The 17,196-nt window shown below is 33.9% G+C and overlaps 1 protein-coding gene across 37 annotated transcripts in view; it reads left to right on the top strand.

The window, feature by feature from the left end:
* Positions 1 to 17,196, top strand: part of TBC1D5 (TBC1 domain family member 5) — a 588,093-nt gene that overhangs the window by 300,017 nt on the left and 270,880 nt on the right. For 36 of the 37 annotated variants that reach the window (XM_055381150.2, XM_055381134.2, XM_063703452.1 and 33 more), the window contains one exon: positions 9,864 to 9,933. The exons of the other annotated variant lie outside the window; for it this stretch is intronic. In XM_055381150.2, the coding sequence (XP_055237125.1) occupies positions 9,864 to 9,933 (70 nt within the window). The remainder of the gene's footprint in view (positions 1 to 9,863; positions 9,934 to 17,196) is intronic. 37 annotated transcript variants of the gene reach the window in all.

Genomic DNA, 17,196 nt, shown 5'->3' with positions numbered 1-17,196 from the left:
TTCAGTTATCTCCACCTGGTCCTTCCCATTGATATGTGGGGATTATGGGAACTACAATTCAAGATGAGACTTGAGTAGGGAAACAGCCAAACCATATCAAATCTTTTATGGCCTTAATACTGTTTCTCCAAATTTAAAGAAATATTTTTAAATACTCTTTATCAACATATTTACTTCTTAGCAAGCTCTTCTGAAAGTCTGCTTTGTTGTTTATGTGCTAAGTGGAAATGTGTTTTGTAATTGTCTAAAATGCAGCATTAGCAATGCAACTCTTTCTCGAAAAGGTGCTTTTGAGATCCAGGTGGTCTGTGGTAGAACCTCAGAGGCCATTAGTAGCATTCTGCTTAACATCTGGAGCCTGCACCCTCCCCTAATAGAGAGCACATAGTACTGGACATATTAGGATAATGTGTGAAGTTGGCATAGCTCAATGCAGTCTATTACTATTGCTGGAAAATGAGATCATAGTTTGTGCTTTATTGTTAGTCATTAGTAAATGAGGGCATATAAGATACCCAATAATTTCCTCAATTTGGGCAAATTAAATTGCCTTCTATAATAAGATAGTCACTTTTAGTACAGTAGAAGCTAATAATTTTAGAATAGGAAAGGCCTGTGTATCATCAGAATAATCTAGGGAACCCTTTAAAGTAGAGTTCTAGGCCTCACCCACGAATATCTCAATCTCTTTTCTCTCTCTGCCTTCACTTCCCCCGCTACTTTCTTTCCCCCTTCCTTCCTCTGCTCCCTCTCTCCCACATCTCTCCCTCCCTCCCTTCCTCTCTCTCTCTACCTCCGTCTCTGTCTCTCTCCCCTCCCTCCATTCCACCACACACACACACATGCATACTACCTATATACCTGTTCCCAGGTGATTTGGATTATCAGATATGATCTGGTACCACCCCCTCTTGTAGTAGATGTGGGTGGTAGAACCCAGAAATATTAATTTTGCCTTAGAATTCTGTTTTCTTGATTGATTCTGGCCTACTCTGTTATATTTCTAAGACATCAGGTAGCTTTATATCCATAGAGTACCTGGAAAAATGACAATCATACTAAATAGAAATACTTTGATTTGTGCGTTATGTGTTATCTTAGTCTGTTTTGTGTTATCATAGCAGAATATCACTGACTGGGTAATTCATAAATAAAATAATTTTATTTCTCACAGTTATGGAGCCTGGGAAATCTAATCTCAAGGTGCCAGCATCTGGTGAGGGCCTTCTTGTTGCATTATCCCATGATGGAAAGCAGAAGGGCAAGAGGGCAAGAGAGCGCATGTGAGAGACAGCAAGAGATTGAATTCACAGTATTAAGCTATTTTATAATCAACATTAATTAATTCATAAGTGTAGAGCTCTCCTGACCTAAACACCTCCCACTAGGCCCCATCTCCCAACACTGTTGCATTGTGTATTAAGTTTCCAACACATGCTTTTTGATGGACACATTCAACCATAGCACATGTTAACTTAAATTGGATAGTTCTACTTGTGATTATCTTTGAAATTAGTCCCTGTTTCCCATTTAGTTGCAGAATCATTAATTAATTCCTCTTATAGCTTGTTTTATCTGTTATTGCTATATGTGTAATACTATGTACTATCATACATGTTAGTTTCAGTTTATTAATAGACTGACCATGGTTTTAGTTTTTTATCTTTTATCAGTTTCAAGAAACATTTATGTATCTTAAGTTCATGAAATTATATGGCTTTATATTCCAAGGCTGTAATTTTATTTAAATTTACTATATCCTGCATTCTCTTTAAATATTTTATGTTTGATAAGATCATTGTCAGGAAGGATATTATAAGGGCTGCACAAGACTTATACACCATCCTCATATAATTCATAAAGTTTTTGATAAAGTTTTTCAGAAATAATGCTCTTTAATTGCTAAGAAGAAAAAAGCCACAATATTCAATTATTTAAGTTATGAGTAAGTGTATTTCTCCTTGTGTAGAACCAGTAGCCTTTTACTTTTATTCCTCTACTAGAACCAGTATTATAAATACATTGATTAAAATGTTAATAAAAATGATAGCTAACTTTTTTTGAGGACTTACATTGTACTATAAGCACTTTACATACATTTATCTCATTTAATCTTTCTTACCACGTTTTGCAGTAGAACCTATTGTTTTCTCCATTTTACAGATGAGGAATCTGAGATATTGAAAGGTTAAGTGAGAGAACAAACAAATGGTAGAGTCTTAGCTTTTAATTATGATACTTTAATGCCTCTAGTTCCTGATTTCATTAAACTGAATCTGTCAGTTTAATTTTACCAATTCAGTAAGGCTTACTCCTGGAAATACTTTAAACAGAGATCATGGACAGTGTATTTGTTCTCTTAAAAGCTAAAAGCACTATGTATTTATATAGACCCCACCCTAAAAATTCGAAAACCTCTTCCTGTCTTTGCAGACTGGCTCTGTGCCACGGTAGTTCTTTAACATTTAGCCACGCTTGCAGTCCTCATATAGTGATCAGCTTTTGGTGGAAGCTTAGGGTCTTCTCAGTTACTTTCTGATCATGCATATTGCCCTAGGCACACACACAGCCTTCTACATTTCTCCAATACACATGGATGCTTTTGAATGTCCTAATTTCCCAAAGAAATCCTCACCAGCTTTTGCTCCCAGGCCTTAGGTGGCCTATCTTATGTTTCAACTGCAATCTTTTGCCGCAGGCATCTGTGAAGTGATATGGTTTGGCTGTGGCCCCACCCAAATCTCACCTTGAATTGTAGTTCCCATAATCCCCATGTGTCATGGGACGGACCTGGCGGGAGGTAATTGAATAATGGGGGCAGTTACCCCCATGCTGCTGTTCTTGTGATATTATGTGAGTTCTCACAAAATCTGATGGTTTTATAAGGGGCTTTTCCCCCTTTTAATTGGCATTTCTCCATCCTGCTGCCATGTGAAGAAGGACATATTTGCTTCCCCTTCCGTCATGATTGTACGTTTCCTGAGGCCTCCCCAGCCATGCGAAACTGTGAGTTGATTAAACCTCTTTCCTTTATAAATTACCCAGTCTTGGGTAGTCCTTTATAGCAATGTGATAAGGTACTAATACAGTAAATTGGTACCACAGAGATTGGCGTGCTGCTATAAGGATACCCAAAAATGTGGAAGAGACTTTGGAACTGGGTGATAGCCACAGGTTGGAATAGTTTTGAGGGCTCAGAAGAAGACAGGAAAATGTGGGAAAGTTTGGAATTTCCTAGAGACTTGGGGGGCTCAGAAGGTAGGAAGATGTGGGAAAGTTTGGAACTTGAGATTTGTTGAATGGCTTTGACCAAAATGCTGATAGTGATATGGACAGTGAAGTCCAGGCTGAGGTTGTCTCAGATGGAAATGAGGAACTTTTTGGGAACTGGAATAAAGTTAACTCTTGCTATGCAAACAGACTGGTGGCATTTTGCCCCTGCCCTAGTGATTGGTGAAACTTTGCACTTGAGAGAGATGATGTAGGGTATCTGGTGGAAGAAATTTCTAAGCAACAAAGCATTCAAAAGGAAGCAGAATATAAAAGTTTGGAAAATTTGCAGGATGACAATGTAGTAGGGGGAAAAAATTCTGGGGAGAATTACAAGCCCACTGTGGAAATTCGCAGAAGTAACGGAGTGGAATGTTAATCACCAAGACAATGGGGAAAATGTCTCCAGGGCATGTCAGAGACCTTCACCACAGCCCCTTCCATCACAGGTCTGGTGGCCTAGGAGGGAAAAGTGGTTTTGTGGGCTGGGCCCAGGGCCCCCCTGTTCTATGCAACCTCAGGACATTATAAAGGAATTATAAAGACCTCAGGAATTATAAAGACCTCAGGTATTATAAAGACATGAGATTTGGGAGGGGGTACAGTGATATGGTTGGGCCGTGCCCTGGATCCCAGCTGCTTCAGCTCCAGCTGTAACTAAAAGAATCCAGTGTACAGCTTGGGCTGTTGCTTCAGAAGGTGCAAGCCCCAAGCCTTGGCAGCTTTCACATTGTGTTGGGCCTGTGGGTGTGCAGAAGACAAGAACTGATGTTTGGGAATCTCTGCCTAGATTTCAGATGATATATGGAAACACCTGGATGTCCAGGCAGAAGTCTGCTGTAGGGACAGGGCCTTCATGGAGAACCTCTGCTACGGCAGTGCGGAAGGGAAATGTGGGGTTGGAGTCCCCACTGGGGCATTGCCTAGTGGAGCTGTGAGAAGAGGGCCACTGTTCTCCAGACCCCAGAATGGTAAATTCAGTGACAGCTTGCATTGTGCACCTGGTAAAGCCGCAGACACTCAACGCCAGCTGTGAAGGCAGCCGGGAGGGGAGCTGTACCCTGCAAAGCCACAGGGGCAGAGCTACCCAAGGCCGTGGGAGCCTACCTCTTGTATCAGTGTGACATAGATGTGAGACATGGAGTCAAAGTAGATCATTTTGGTACTTTACAGTTTAATTACTGCCTCTTGGATTTTGGACTTGCATGGGGCTTGTACCCATTCGTTTTGGTCAGTTTCTCTCATTTGGAGCGGGTGTATTGCTCAATGCCTGTACCCCCATTGTATCTATGAAGTAGCTAACTTGCTTTTGATTTTGCAGGCTCATAGCAGAAGGGACTTGCCTTTCTCAGATAAGACCTTGGACTTGGACTTTTGGGTTAATGCTGGAATGAGTTAAGACTTTGCGGGACTGTTGGGAAGGCATGACTGTGTTTTGAATTATAAAGACATGAGATTTGGGAGGGGGTACAGTGATATGGCTGGGCCATGCCCCCACTCAAATCTCATATTGAAATATAGGTTTATAATCCCCAGGTGTTACAGGAGAGACCCAGTTGGAGGTAATTGAATCATGAGGGCAGTTACCCCCATGCTGCTCTTCTTGTGATAGTGAGTTCTCACGAGATCTGTTGGTTTTATAAGGGGCTTTTCCCTGTTTTGCCCTGTACTTCTCCTTCATGCCATCATATGAGGTAGGGCATGTTTGTTTCCCCTTTTGCTATGATTGTAAGTTTCCTGAGGCCTTCCCAGGCATGTGGAACTGCGAGTCAATTAAACTTCTTTCCTTTTTAAATTACCCAGTCTCAGGCAGTGCTTTATAGCAGCGTGAGAATGGACTATATATTGGGTTTTTAGTTTGGCTTCTTGTGTGTTCTATTGATGTCCGCTGCTTCTTCTAAAGTACCCGGAACAGAGAAAGGCACCTTGTGTCGTCTTTCAGGTGGCCTTTACACAGGGTAGAACATATATACACAACAATTTGCTAACATGGTACCCTCTTCCCTTCGAGAACTAAGTACCAGACTCCCACCCTGGGAAAGTAGCTACCCTCTTCCAGACTGCTACAGTGCCAGGGAGGGGGTGGGGCAAGGGCAAGTGTAAACACCACAAAATTTTTAAGTTGCCTTTTTTCTTGATTCAGTGTTCATTTTGCTTTGGAACATTTTTGACTGTTTATTACAGCTTTTACAAAGTCCTAAAAGTTACTTTTTGTTTTTCAGTGTTTCTGTGGGAGGACATGTACTACTTGGAGTTTCAAACTCTGCCATCTTGCTGATGTCATGCTGCTTTCTGTCTTTTGTTTTTAAGAATTCTATTAAAGGTTTAATAGGAACCTTTGATAACAAAGCATCCTTTTCTCAAATTAAAATGTCCACTTGAAAATGTTTTTTATTTAAGACTTCTTATGAATTTCTATTTTACGTTTGGGTTTTCATTATCTATAATACAGATTTTTAAGACGTTATTTAGAGAACTAAATATGACTATTAAATCACTGGAATGTAAGTACATTAACAATAATAAAGAAAATTGAAAATTATAAAATTGACACATTTTTTTCTGTGTTGACTTCAGCACTGGCTCTTAGATCTAATGAGTGGTCCTGGATTTTTAGCATAAGTAATTAGCTTGGGGTGGCTAATGGTTAGCCTGATTTCACAAATGATGTGGCTACTTTATGGATAATGCTGAGTCATTATGCTTTGCCTTCACTGTGTGTCAACACATGAATATACTTTATTCATAGATTTTTAAAAATCATTTTTTTAAAGGATTTTAAAGTTAACTAAAACATTTCATTGGTGTATACTAATTCCTTTAAAAGACACAAAGGCTTTCAGGTCTTTACACTAAACTCATAGCTTTGTTTTCATCTTAGTTTGAACCAAGTCATTTTTCCCCATCTTACTATTAAATACCCCACCCAGACTGTGTATGTTGACAGTTCTCTAATGATTCAAAGATAAAACCTTTTCTTTATTATGTAATACTTTTCAGAATTCATACCTAGTGTGATGTGATAGTCTAAAACTTGATGTTTTCACATGTAAACTGAAGACACATTTGAGTAGGCGTGATTGTTTATAGTGTTATTCTGGCTGTTTTTAACTTAACCTCGTTTTAAAATCTCTGGTTCTCTCTTCATGAACTAGATGTTTGTGTATAAAAAAATACTACAGAAATCTATTGTAAATCTCCCTTTAGAAAGATTTCAACAGTGCACAGATGGAACCAAAAATGCCCTTTGTTAAACATGACCTCAGTTAAAGCTAAAAGGGAGTCTGAAATTCCATTCATTCTGTTTTGAAATTTAAGTCACAGTTATACTTTCTGGCTTAGTAAGTTAGATACACATGTTAGAAATTACTATTAAGCAATATTATGCATTTTCTTATAATTTAAGCCAAAGTAACTATCAGCATATTTTTGCAAATCAGCAATTTATTTTAATTGAATATTATGAACCCATTAGGAAAGTTGCATACCAATTAATGAGAAATGAATGTTATATAAATTTCAAACTTACGGTCACAAGTAATTGATGAATTGTTCTTATAGATATATGTTGTACAATGTTATAAATATATAGTTACACATATGTTATTTATTTTATATAATTCATGCATGTATTCAAAATATACTCAATAAAGACATCTAGATTCTTTTACTGGTTACATTAGATATTGAAATACCTTTAAAGTTACAACTGTATTCTAAAAATTGCATATTAGTTAAATTATTTTCAGGTAAGTAACAGGAAGCCTATTATCTTAAACCACATTTTAGATATTTGTGCTGTTTGACCATTTAATAGTCTTTGTGTAAGATTACATTAATACTGTATTTGTGTGTGTGTGTATGATGCATCTTTGTTACAGTTACGGCTACCTGACAACTTAGTTCAAGGATCAGAATAGCAAATAAAAACATCATAGTAAACTCTCTTGCACCCTCTGTTGTTATTTTTGGGAAACACTACATATACGTTCCCATGATTGTATCGTCATTTCATTTACTTTAATCCCTTATAAAATTAATACTTATTTTATTATACTTACCTCCAAATTAGATTCAGTAGTAAAGTAACACTTGTTTATTTCCCAAACTGGCGGAAGTTGTTTTCTGGTGTTACAGATATGTTTTTTATCATATTACAGCTTAAATGAAAAATGAGCCTTTCTGTTTGTCTTTGATTTCTCCTAGTTACCGGTATTAAGCCTCTCCAAATGTTTCACACCAAGGAAAATCTCTACAGGATGTAGCACATTGTATACACAATTTTACAGAATTACGGATTCTGTCTGTTCTTTTGTAAACCTTTCCATAGTCAGACAGTTTCCTTCCAGAATAAGAGTCTGGGATCGTCCATACTAAAATTAAGAATTTATAACTGTAAGGAACAGATGTTTTCATAAACATTTGCTATAATTAATTTCAACTAGAGGATTGAGGGAACAAAGTGTTTTTCCCGCTTCAAAACTTTATTGCCTTTTCCCCATATAGCCAACTCTGAAATCTTTTCTCTAATATTGTTAGTGAAACAATTGTACTCCTTATTTGGTATGTTTTTGAGAAAGAAAAACTGCTTTTTTTTCCCTATTACCATTTTTTTGCACCTTGAAAGTTACATTTAATGTGATAGTTTCATTTGGAAACAGTTTTAAATTAAATAAAACCTTTATAATTTGATAAAACCTGGTTTATAAAGCCAAATTCTCTTGATTATTTGAAGGATTTTATATTTGATCTGATAAATATCACCTTAAAGGAAGAACTATTCTATTGGTGTTATTTTTCATGTTTAATCATAATCTTTAGTTTTAACGAGAAAGAAGCTCATATTTTAAATGTATAATATAGTACTTATTCTATGCTGATTATGGAACGTTTCACAGGAAATGTCTGCAAGCTGTTAAATAACATGTGTTGTAGGAAATTTTCATTTAGCAAGACAGAGACTAATTTTCCTTACATCTTTTTAGTTTATTATAATATTATTAATTTTTAAAAGAAAATGAAGGGTGCTGTATGAGTAATATTACCATACCCATGTTTTCAAAGAATTAGCAACTTATACCTAGCTAGGTTAATTTTAAACATTTACATGTTTTTGGATTATTTTCTTCTGTAAATTGTCACAATTTTTAAGTGTTGTAATCCATTTTAGGATTTTTTGTTTTTTCAAAAAACAAAATAAACTGGAACAATATTTTGAAAAAAGAGTAGAGTTGAAAGTTTAATAAGCAGGCTCAGTCCACTTCTCCTGAACACTGGCACAGCTGCACATATCTCACCAAATTCTCAAAAAAGAACCAGTGTTCTTTACTATCTGTCAGCTGTAAAATGTGTAAAGAAAGATACGTAGCTGTCATTAAAATTACATTTCAGCATTCAGTCACCATTTAATGAGTAGCATAATTATATAAGTATAGTACCTTAGATACTATACTCAATAATTAAAAATAATCTCATCTTTAAAGTGAAAGCTCTGTAATTACTGTTTGACTTATCCACGACCACTGTGATGATTTCCTATTGCACCTTCAGTTGTTCAAAGTATATTAAAAGTATAAAATTGGATTAAATCATTGTTATATTAAGCTGTAAATATTATAAAAATCAAATACAACCTGATGTTTGAAAGTTACATTATATAAATTAGGAGTATAAAATGTAATCAGATTCTAAACTTTTAATTTGTTTTGAAGAACAAATGACATTTTTAATAGTGGTATACTATGGTTTCATAAAAGCTGTACTTTGAAGAATATATTTTAAAAAATTGAACTATGAAATTTCAATCAATAAGAATATATAACATTGGGGCATTGGTAAGCATTTTTTCCAACTTTAGTACATTTACTTTTATTCTGTAGTCTTTAAATTGATATGTATAATTTGTTCTAAATGTGATTTTATGAATATGATAGATTTTTGAGTAAAATTTTTTTTCTAAATGTTTCATATTATTATAGGAGACAAATACCTTTTGATGTTGTTCCTTTTTCATGTTTTAAATTGCCGAACTTTTGACAGTTGAAACCTAAAGTTAACAGTTAAAGTTTTGTAAAGAATATTAAGTAAGGCATATTAACATCTCATTAATTAATCACTACCTCTCAAGTTGGCTTTTTATTTTACCTCTGTTTACTAAATTCCTAGAGAGCATCAAACTAGGACCTGGAAAATCATCCAGGTCGGCTCTCTGCCTGTTCTCTTTTGACAGTGCCACTGATCAGGATGGGTGACTTAGTCATTAACAGAAAATTTCCTTTCTTTATAAACACTGGTTTATAATTTTAGTTTTGTCTGTAATTCATAAGAAGAAAATGTTTGTACTGTGCCTCATTTGTTCCTGATAGCAATTACTTTGGTACTGTTACTATCCAGTCTAGGATTGGCATTGGTTTATATTTTGGTATCAAAATGAGTTTTCTACCTAAAAAGCTTTGAGTACAAAAGATAATTTGGGGAAGGGGGAGAGGATATATGCTTTTTGGCTAATATATTGCGTAGAGCTTTCACACAGTTTTTCAACTGAAATATTCAGTTTATCTCCATTATTTCAGTGTTGTAATTTTTTTCTCCAGGAGATTCAAATAAAAATGGAAGAAGAACAAGTTCTACTTTAGACTCTGAAGGGACTTTTAATTCCTATAGGTAGGTGATGAATACATATATATATATACACACACACACACATATAATATTATAAGATAATGTATAAGATATATAATTATGTAGGGTTTTGATCTAGAATAGTAAGGAACCACTACTTGTGTTTTAACAAGGCGACCAATGTAAACAATATTGTGTTATGTTATTTTCTGCAATTAATAAGATACAGAAAAATATAATATTCTAAATTTTTGAGTAAATGCACTTACTGCAGTATCTGTTGTTAGCCAATAGTAGGGTAATTGGAATGAATGCACATGTAGTATTCAGCTTCATTATAATCTATTTTTGTTTTTCCAGTATATCTGTTATGGTACTAAAGCTTCCTTTTAATTTTCCTGCTAAAATATAGTACTGCTCGTGAGCGCCTAAGAGAGCTTAAAATGTAGTTCATGGTTGAATTAAGTGCTGTTTGCTAATATCCTGTTTTAAGTTCTTCAGCAAACAGGGCTATTACTTCTCAATTAGTAATTTTTAAAAGGATACACTAATTAAGAAAATATGTATTTTACCTAGTACTTTCTTAATATTCTGCTCATAACTTGAATTTTGCTTCAGTAAATATTTATGAAATTTGTACCTTATATCTGGGAAACTCAGGAGTAAGAAAGATTAAAGTATTTTATGTAGTACTTGAAAATCTGTATACAGAACCAAAGTGGTGTAAGAAATTGGTTATTTTCTTTTAGGAAAAAAGTGCAAATTCAATAATAATACATTTTAACATTATAGATGGCAATGCAGATTCTTGAAGAAACAATTTAATTGGTCAACATTGTCCTTGTGGTTAATTACTTCTGATACTTGTGTAACAACACTATAAAATATATGCAAGAACCACTGTGTACTTGAAAACTGATTTTAATATTAAACTGTGTCTTCTTTTCTATAATAAATATGGAATTTATGCTTAGTTTATATTTTTATTTGTATACATATTATATATTCTTAATTGGAACTGTGTCATTTATTTCTTCAGATTTCAGGCGGGCTTTTAACATCTAGAGTTGGGCCTTTTATACAGGAGGCACTTGACAAAAATGTAGTAAATGAAACAGTTTTTACAATTTGTTTATGAATTTCAGAAATGAGATGGTAATTGAAACACTTGATATCTTTATTTTATACCATTTGGGGTCTGTATACATAATCAGTTGTTCAAGTGTCACAGATACTACAAAAGGCTTATGTTCCATGGTGTTCTAGAAGGGTATTATCACAGCAATAAAGCTCATATGTTGTTGTTAAATTTTCACTATATCCATCCTACCTTATAAATATTGGAATTGTCCAAATGCTTTCTGAGTCCTGAAGTATAATATAAAGCTTGTATTTGGCATACTAAACTATAGGTAGAATCCCCTATTTGAGTGTGTCATAGCTGATTGCAACAATAACCAAAAAAGTAAATATGAAAGATAGTTAAATAAATATTAGGAGTTGACATGTAACAGAGGAATCTTAATATGGTAATATATGAAATCTGTGATAGTAATTTATTAGGTATAAACACGATTAAACATAAACAAGACAAAAAAATATATTTCAAAGGAAGAAAAATCCCATTATATGTGTAAATTTTGTTGGTGAATTATATTTTACAATTACATTTGTATTTTAGCTAATTATAGTAAATAGTGGGTATAATATAAAGTTAAGAGAAATGTTTTCATGTGAAGGTATAGTATTATCTTGTGGGTTTTTTTGTTCTTGAATAAAGTATCTTAGTATTAAATGATAATTGTATTTTGAAAAGTAACTCCTAGTGTAGCTTTGCACAATAAATATGTTGTTAACTAAATATTTTTAATCAATGCCTGTCATTGTTTAAAAATGGCAGGCATTGATTAAAAATCAATGTTGTAATGTTAGAATATTAATTTATTGTTGTAATTAAAAAGAGAAGATAAAAAGCTCAAGTAATACAGTATGTAAAAATGTACTTTTAATAGTTGGCAGGCCAGTGCTGTTGTTAAATACTATTATAGTATTTAAGGTGTGAAATGAATATTTTTCTACTCAGTAGGCAATAGCTCTTATAATGAGCTTACTTGTGGATTTGACACTTGGGTTAAGTGTAGAATTCATAGAAGCACAGCTCTGTGGTATAGCTTCATATTAAGGTTAACTGACAAAATCTAGGAATTGTTGCAGAATCACATTAAAATGGCAGTCGAATTTTCAGTAAAATTTACTTTTGAAAATGAAAATTATTTTTTGTTGCCATTATATCTCTTTAAACTAACTAGAAATAGGTTATTAGAGAAATGTAAATGTTGCAACCCTCAGATGTCCTTTTGCGTGACAATTCTACCTTTGTATTATTTAAACCGCCTCTGAAATCCTAGCTTTTCTTCACAATTCGACAACGCAGGCCTTAAACCTATCACCAACATACTCATACTTTATATATACTTGTGTCTAGGGTTAAGATTTACTTTAGTTTCTTATCTATCAAATGGGCATTATAATGCCTAACCTGTTTCCTTCCTACAACTGTTTTAAAGACTCGGGTTAAAACATGTAAAATAAAGGCCTTTGAAAATCTAAATGGGAAGTCATAGTATTAATTCTTTTGTGATCACTTCATGTAAATGGGTAACTTTGTTTTCTGTATTCACCATCAGACACATGTACCCTTCTCTAACATATGTTGAGATTTTATTAACTTTTGAATTCAGTCTTGAATTGGACACTGAAATTTATATTCTTTCCACTGTTTGTATTATTATGGTATTAGATTGTCAGTTTCAAGAGGGCATAGTCTCTGGGGGTTTTGTTGTTTGTTTTTTGAGACAGGGTCTCACTCTGTCACCCAGGCTGGCGTACAGTGGCACTATCTTGGCTCACTGCAGCCTCAACCACCTGGCCTCAAGCAATCCTCCCACCTCTCAGCCTCCTGAGTAGCTGGGACGACAGGCGTATGCCACCACACCTGGGTAATTTTTGTGTTTTTTGTAGAGATGGGGTTTCACCATGATGCCCGGGATGGTCTCAAACTCCTGGGCTCAAGAAATCTGCCAGCCTTAGCCTCCCAAAGTGTTGGGATTACAGGCATGAGCCACTTCACCTGGTCTGTTTTTTAAAAACAATGTTTAAACATAGTGTACTGGTTCAGATCCTGATTCCAAATACTTTGAATACTTTTGACAAGTCTTAGCCTCAGTTCTTCACTTTTGAAGTGGAGATGATAAAATACAGTTCATATAAGGAGTTTAATCAGATAATGACATATGGTAAATGCTGAATAAATATTAGTTCCTTTTTTGTTCCAGACAATGTCATCATCATCATCATTGTCATCATCTCTAACCTTTTGGTATTGCAGAAATTGTTACAGTGATCTAATATACCAAAAGGAAGAGAAAAAATATGTTTTACAAGAAAATAAATGTTTTGTCTGTTAGCAGAAAGAGTGCCTAAGAACAAGCTTAACCTGAGGTTTGACATTCTCAATATCTGACACATATTTCAGGTTACCTTTGAATAACAAATTTGAAAACCTAGTAGATGAAAGGAAGATGTTTTACTATAAATTCAGAGATGATGTCTGGAACTTTGACAAATAAATTTTAAAATTTAAAATGAATGGACCCTAACTATAGCTTTATGTGCCTAATACTCATAGACTTTTTTTTTCTTAGTAACCTGGGATGTTTACTTTGGATTTATATCTTCTTTTGATCTTGCTTCATGGATTCAGATAGAGTACAGCTGCATTTAACTCCTAAGGCACCAGTATAATTATTATTTGATGCTTGAGTAATAGTCCAGATATTGTTTTGGAAAATTTGGTTAAAATTTGATTGTATATCTCTGAACTAATTTGCAGATGATGCGTTAAAATGGAAAGTTTATAAGACTTGAGAAGACATTGTTGGTTTTGTGAAATATATCTTGTACTTTTTAAAGACCAACGTTAATGTTGTCTGCCAAATTATATGAGCTTTCTCTGTTCCTTATTTAACCATTAAAACTGAGAGAAGAACATGAATGGGTGTGAAAGAAGGAAAGTCATTTCCTGATTATCAGTTTGCTGAAGATGTTTAACTTAGTGACTGTAGCACAGGCCACTCCTCTCCTCCGCTTCCCAAGGGCAGCTGACCTTCTCCTCACCAAAAGAGGCAAGCCCCTTGCCAGCACATATGACTACAGACTATTACATTAATCTGTTTAGCTGTAGTACCAGCTGCTTGCATGTTTTTAATTATCTTATTAGATGGTATAACAGTGACCTATGAAATAAATTGAAGGTGAACATTTAAAAACTTTTGTTTTATTACCCTATGTTTCTAAATATCTTTTTGATCAAATTATAACTTTCCTCAAAAGTTGACAGGAAATCTGTATCATTTTTGAGCCAATGTAATGCTTTTTTTTCAGATTTTTAAAGTATAATGTCATAATTCCCAATATAGAAAATAACTTATTTGTTGGCTCATTTATTCATAAGCTTTTTGTGTCTCTATAGCCAAAAATTTGTGGTAAACTTGGCTTAATAGTCAATTTAGTTAGAGAAAACTCAGACCAGTTATTTGGCATTCTCAGGGAAACTCAAAATATTGCTTAATTTTTGTACCTCATCTTAGTTTTGTGTAAATGGCAGAGGATAGAATATAAATCATTGTAGATTATTTTAAATTAAATTTGTACATTATATTTAACTCTAATTTTTGAGATTCTATATAAACTGTAGTAAATCATCTAGTTTACTCAGTATTTTTTTCCAACTTAATTTCACATGACATTATTTATATTTTCCAGAGCTGTACTCTTAAGAAAAATGTACACTCTTTTTCATCTTGACAGTTAGATACTTTAAAAATAATCATTTGTAAATGCAATGCTGACTTCCAGAGACACAGTTCAAAATTATAAACACCAAAGATGCTCAGTTAGAAGTCATAGCCAATAAACTGAAGATTATAATAATTTAGTTAGGAGCTTTGGTGTTGAATTAAAAAACAAAAGTTACTTGAATGCTAAAAAGATACACAGATACTTCTGTGTATGTTTTTAGTTAATAAATCCTACACCTGGGCTAGTGGATTGACTTGAGACTTAAAAAATTTATAGACTGGAATACTTATAAACTTATGTATTTTTTAAAATAAAACATTCATACTTTTGGCTTATTTTTTTCTCTAACAAAATATTGTATTTCGTATTTGAAAAGAGCTTTTTTTGAAGAAATAAAGGGAACTTTATATATGTATGTAGTTTTGTTGTTTGTTTTTTTCCTTTTAAGGAGAGACAAAAAAAGGCCCTTGGCTTTAAAGCAGTGGTGTTCTAATGTCTTGATATTTATCAGAGCTTCCAAAGTAGCCTCCCTTTCTCAATATAGTATGTGCTATATATAGCTCACCAAGTCAAAGGCTGTTCAAGTTGGTAAAAAGTTTTTAAAAAATTAAAGTTGGTATGACCTTTTAAATCTAAAAGTTGTCTTTTCCTGCCTAAGAAAAAGTACATTAATTTGAATTTTCTTGAATCATTGAGTAAATTTGAAAAATTAGGCTTCAAGCTTTGGCACAAAGATTTGTATGTATCTTATTTGCATATAATCAATAATTTTGTATGTGTCTTATTTGCATATAATCAATAATCAATAAATTTGAAAAATTAGTCTTCAAGTTTTAGCACAAAGATTTGTATGTATCTTATTTGCATATAATCAATAATTTTGGAGGATGCAGGAAATATCTTTTCATCATTTACATTTATTTTTAGTATAGTACCTTTTACATTTGTATGTAAGAGAATTATATATCTTATAGAAATAACAATGAAACAGTGATTTAGTATATTAGAAAGGAGATAATAGGGCAAAAGCCTACTTTGGCAGCAAGATTTAAAATTCAGAAATCTGGGTTCTAGTCACACTCTTAAAGTGATACAATTTTGTTAATCATGTTATTTTTAAGAATATTGGCTCACTGGACGAGAGCAGGCTCAGTGGCTTACCCCAGTAATCTCAGCGCTTTTGGAGGCTGAGGTGGGTGGATCACTTGAAGTCAGTTGTTCAAGACCACCCTGGCCAACATGGCAAAACCCCGTCTCTACTGAAAATACAAAAAAAAAAAAAACAAAAAAAAAACAAAATTAGCCAGTGTGGTGGTGCATGCCTGTAATCCCAGCTACTCGGGAGTCTGAGGCACAAGAATCACTTACTTGAACCTGGGAGGCGGAGGTTGCAGTGAGCCAAGATCGCACCACTGTGCTGCTGCCTGGGTGATAAAAAAAACTGTCTCAAAACAACAACAAGAACAAAACAAAAAAATCCCAAAAACCAAAAAACAAAAACAGAATATTGGCTCAATCAATTTATTTGCTAGAAGTTATATGAAAGATAATAGAGACCAACCTGAATCTACCATCCCTCTTCCCCACCACTCAGTCCTCTTAAGTTTCTAAGGCCTTGCCATTTTAATTATTTTTCCAGGGTTTCATAGCTTAATAAGTAGAAGAGGAGGAAGGAAGGCCTAGAATTAGTGCTCCTTTCCTGATTCCATGAGCCTTGCTTTTCTGATTTTGTTATATTGCCTGTATGTTGTTGAGGATCTATATAATGTTAAGATGTTCTTAAGAATAAATACATGATTTAGGGAATCAATTTGGAAAAAATGCACAGAAATAAGACAAACTAAAGTCTAGATCTTAGCTCTACCACTGTAACCTTAGGCAAAGTAATTAACCTCTCTGATTCTTAATTACCTCATCTATAAAAATGAAATGTTAACATCTCTATCATTGAGTTGTAGAGAGCATAACTGTAAAATGTGTAAAGTACTTGGCCCTTGTCATGAAAACATAGTAGGTAACTACTGTTAAGTTTTTTCACCTTTTCTTTCCCTCTCTCTTTTCTAAAATTTCTTTTAAGTTGTAATTAACTCTGCTACCTGACAGAGTTGGCCCTTGCCTCAGGAAAGTTAAAAAATTTTTTTTCTAGTTCTAAAGTGGCAATAAATGAGTAAAGAATCAGATGTATCTATGGTTACCTATAGATTATATAAGAGGAACTTTTATATAATCGCTTCTTACATTTAATCTCATCAAATTTTCTTGCATCTTATTTGTTCTTATATTTGTTCAAGAAGCATCACGACCTTTACAGTTAAATGATCACTTCAGAGAGCACAAAATGTATAGTCTTTTCGTTTTTTAGAAATCAGAGTCTTAATATTACCTTTTGTTCTTATCTCCATAGTGGAGGCTCTTTTGAGTAAAGAAAAATCACATTTGAATGAT

This window comes from Gorilla gorilla, chromosome 2 (assembly GCF_029281585.2).
Source record: "Gorilla gorilla gorilla isolate KB3781 chromosome 2, NHGRI_mGorGor1-v2.1_pri, whole genome shotgun sequence".
NCBI classification, from domain to species: Eukaryota; Metazoa; Chordata; class Mammalia; order Primates; family Hominidae; genus Gorilla; species Gorilla gorilla.
This window is presented reverse-complemented; position numbering and strand designations above follow the sequence as displayed.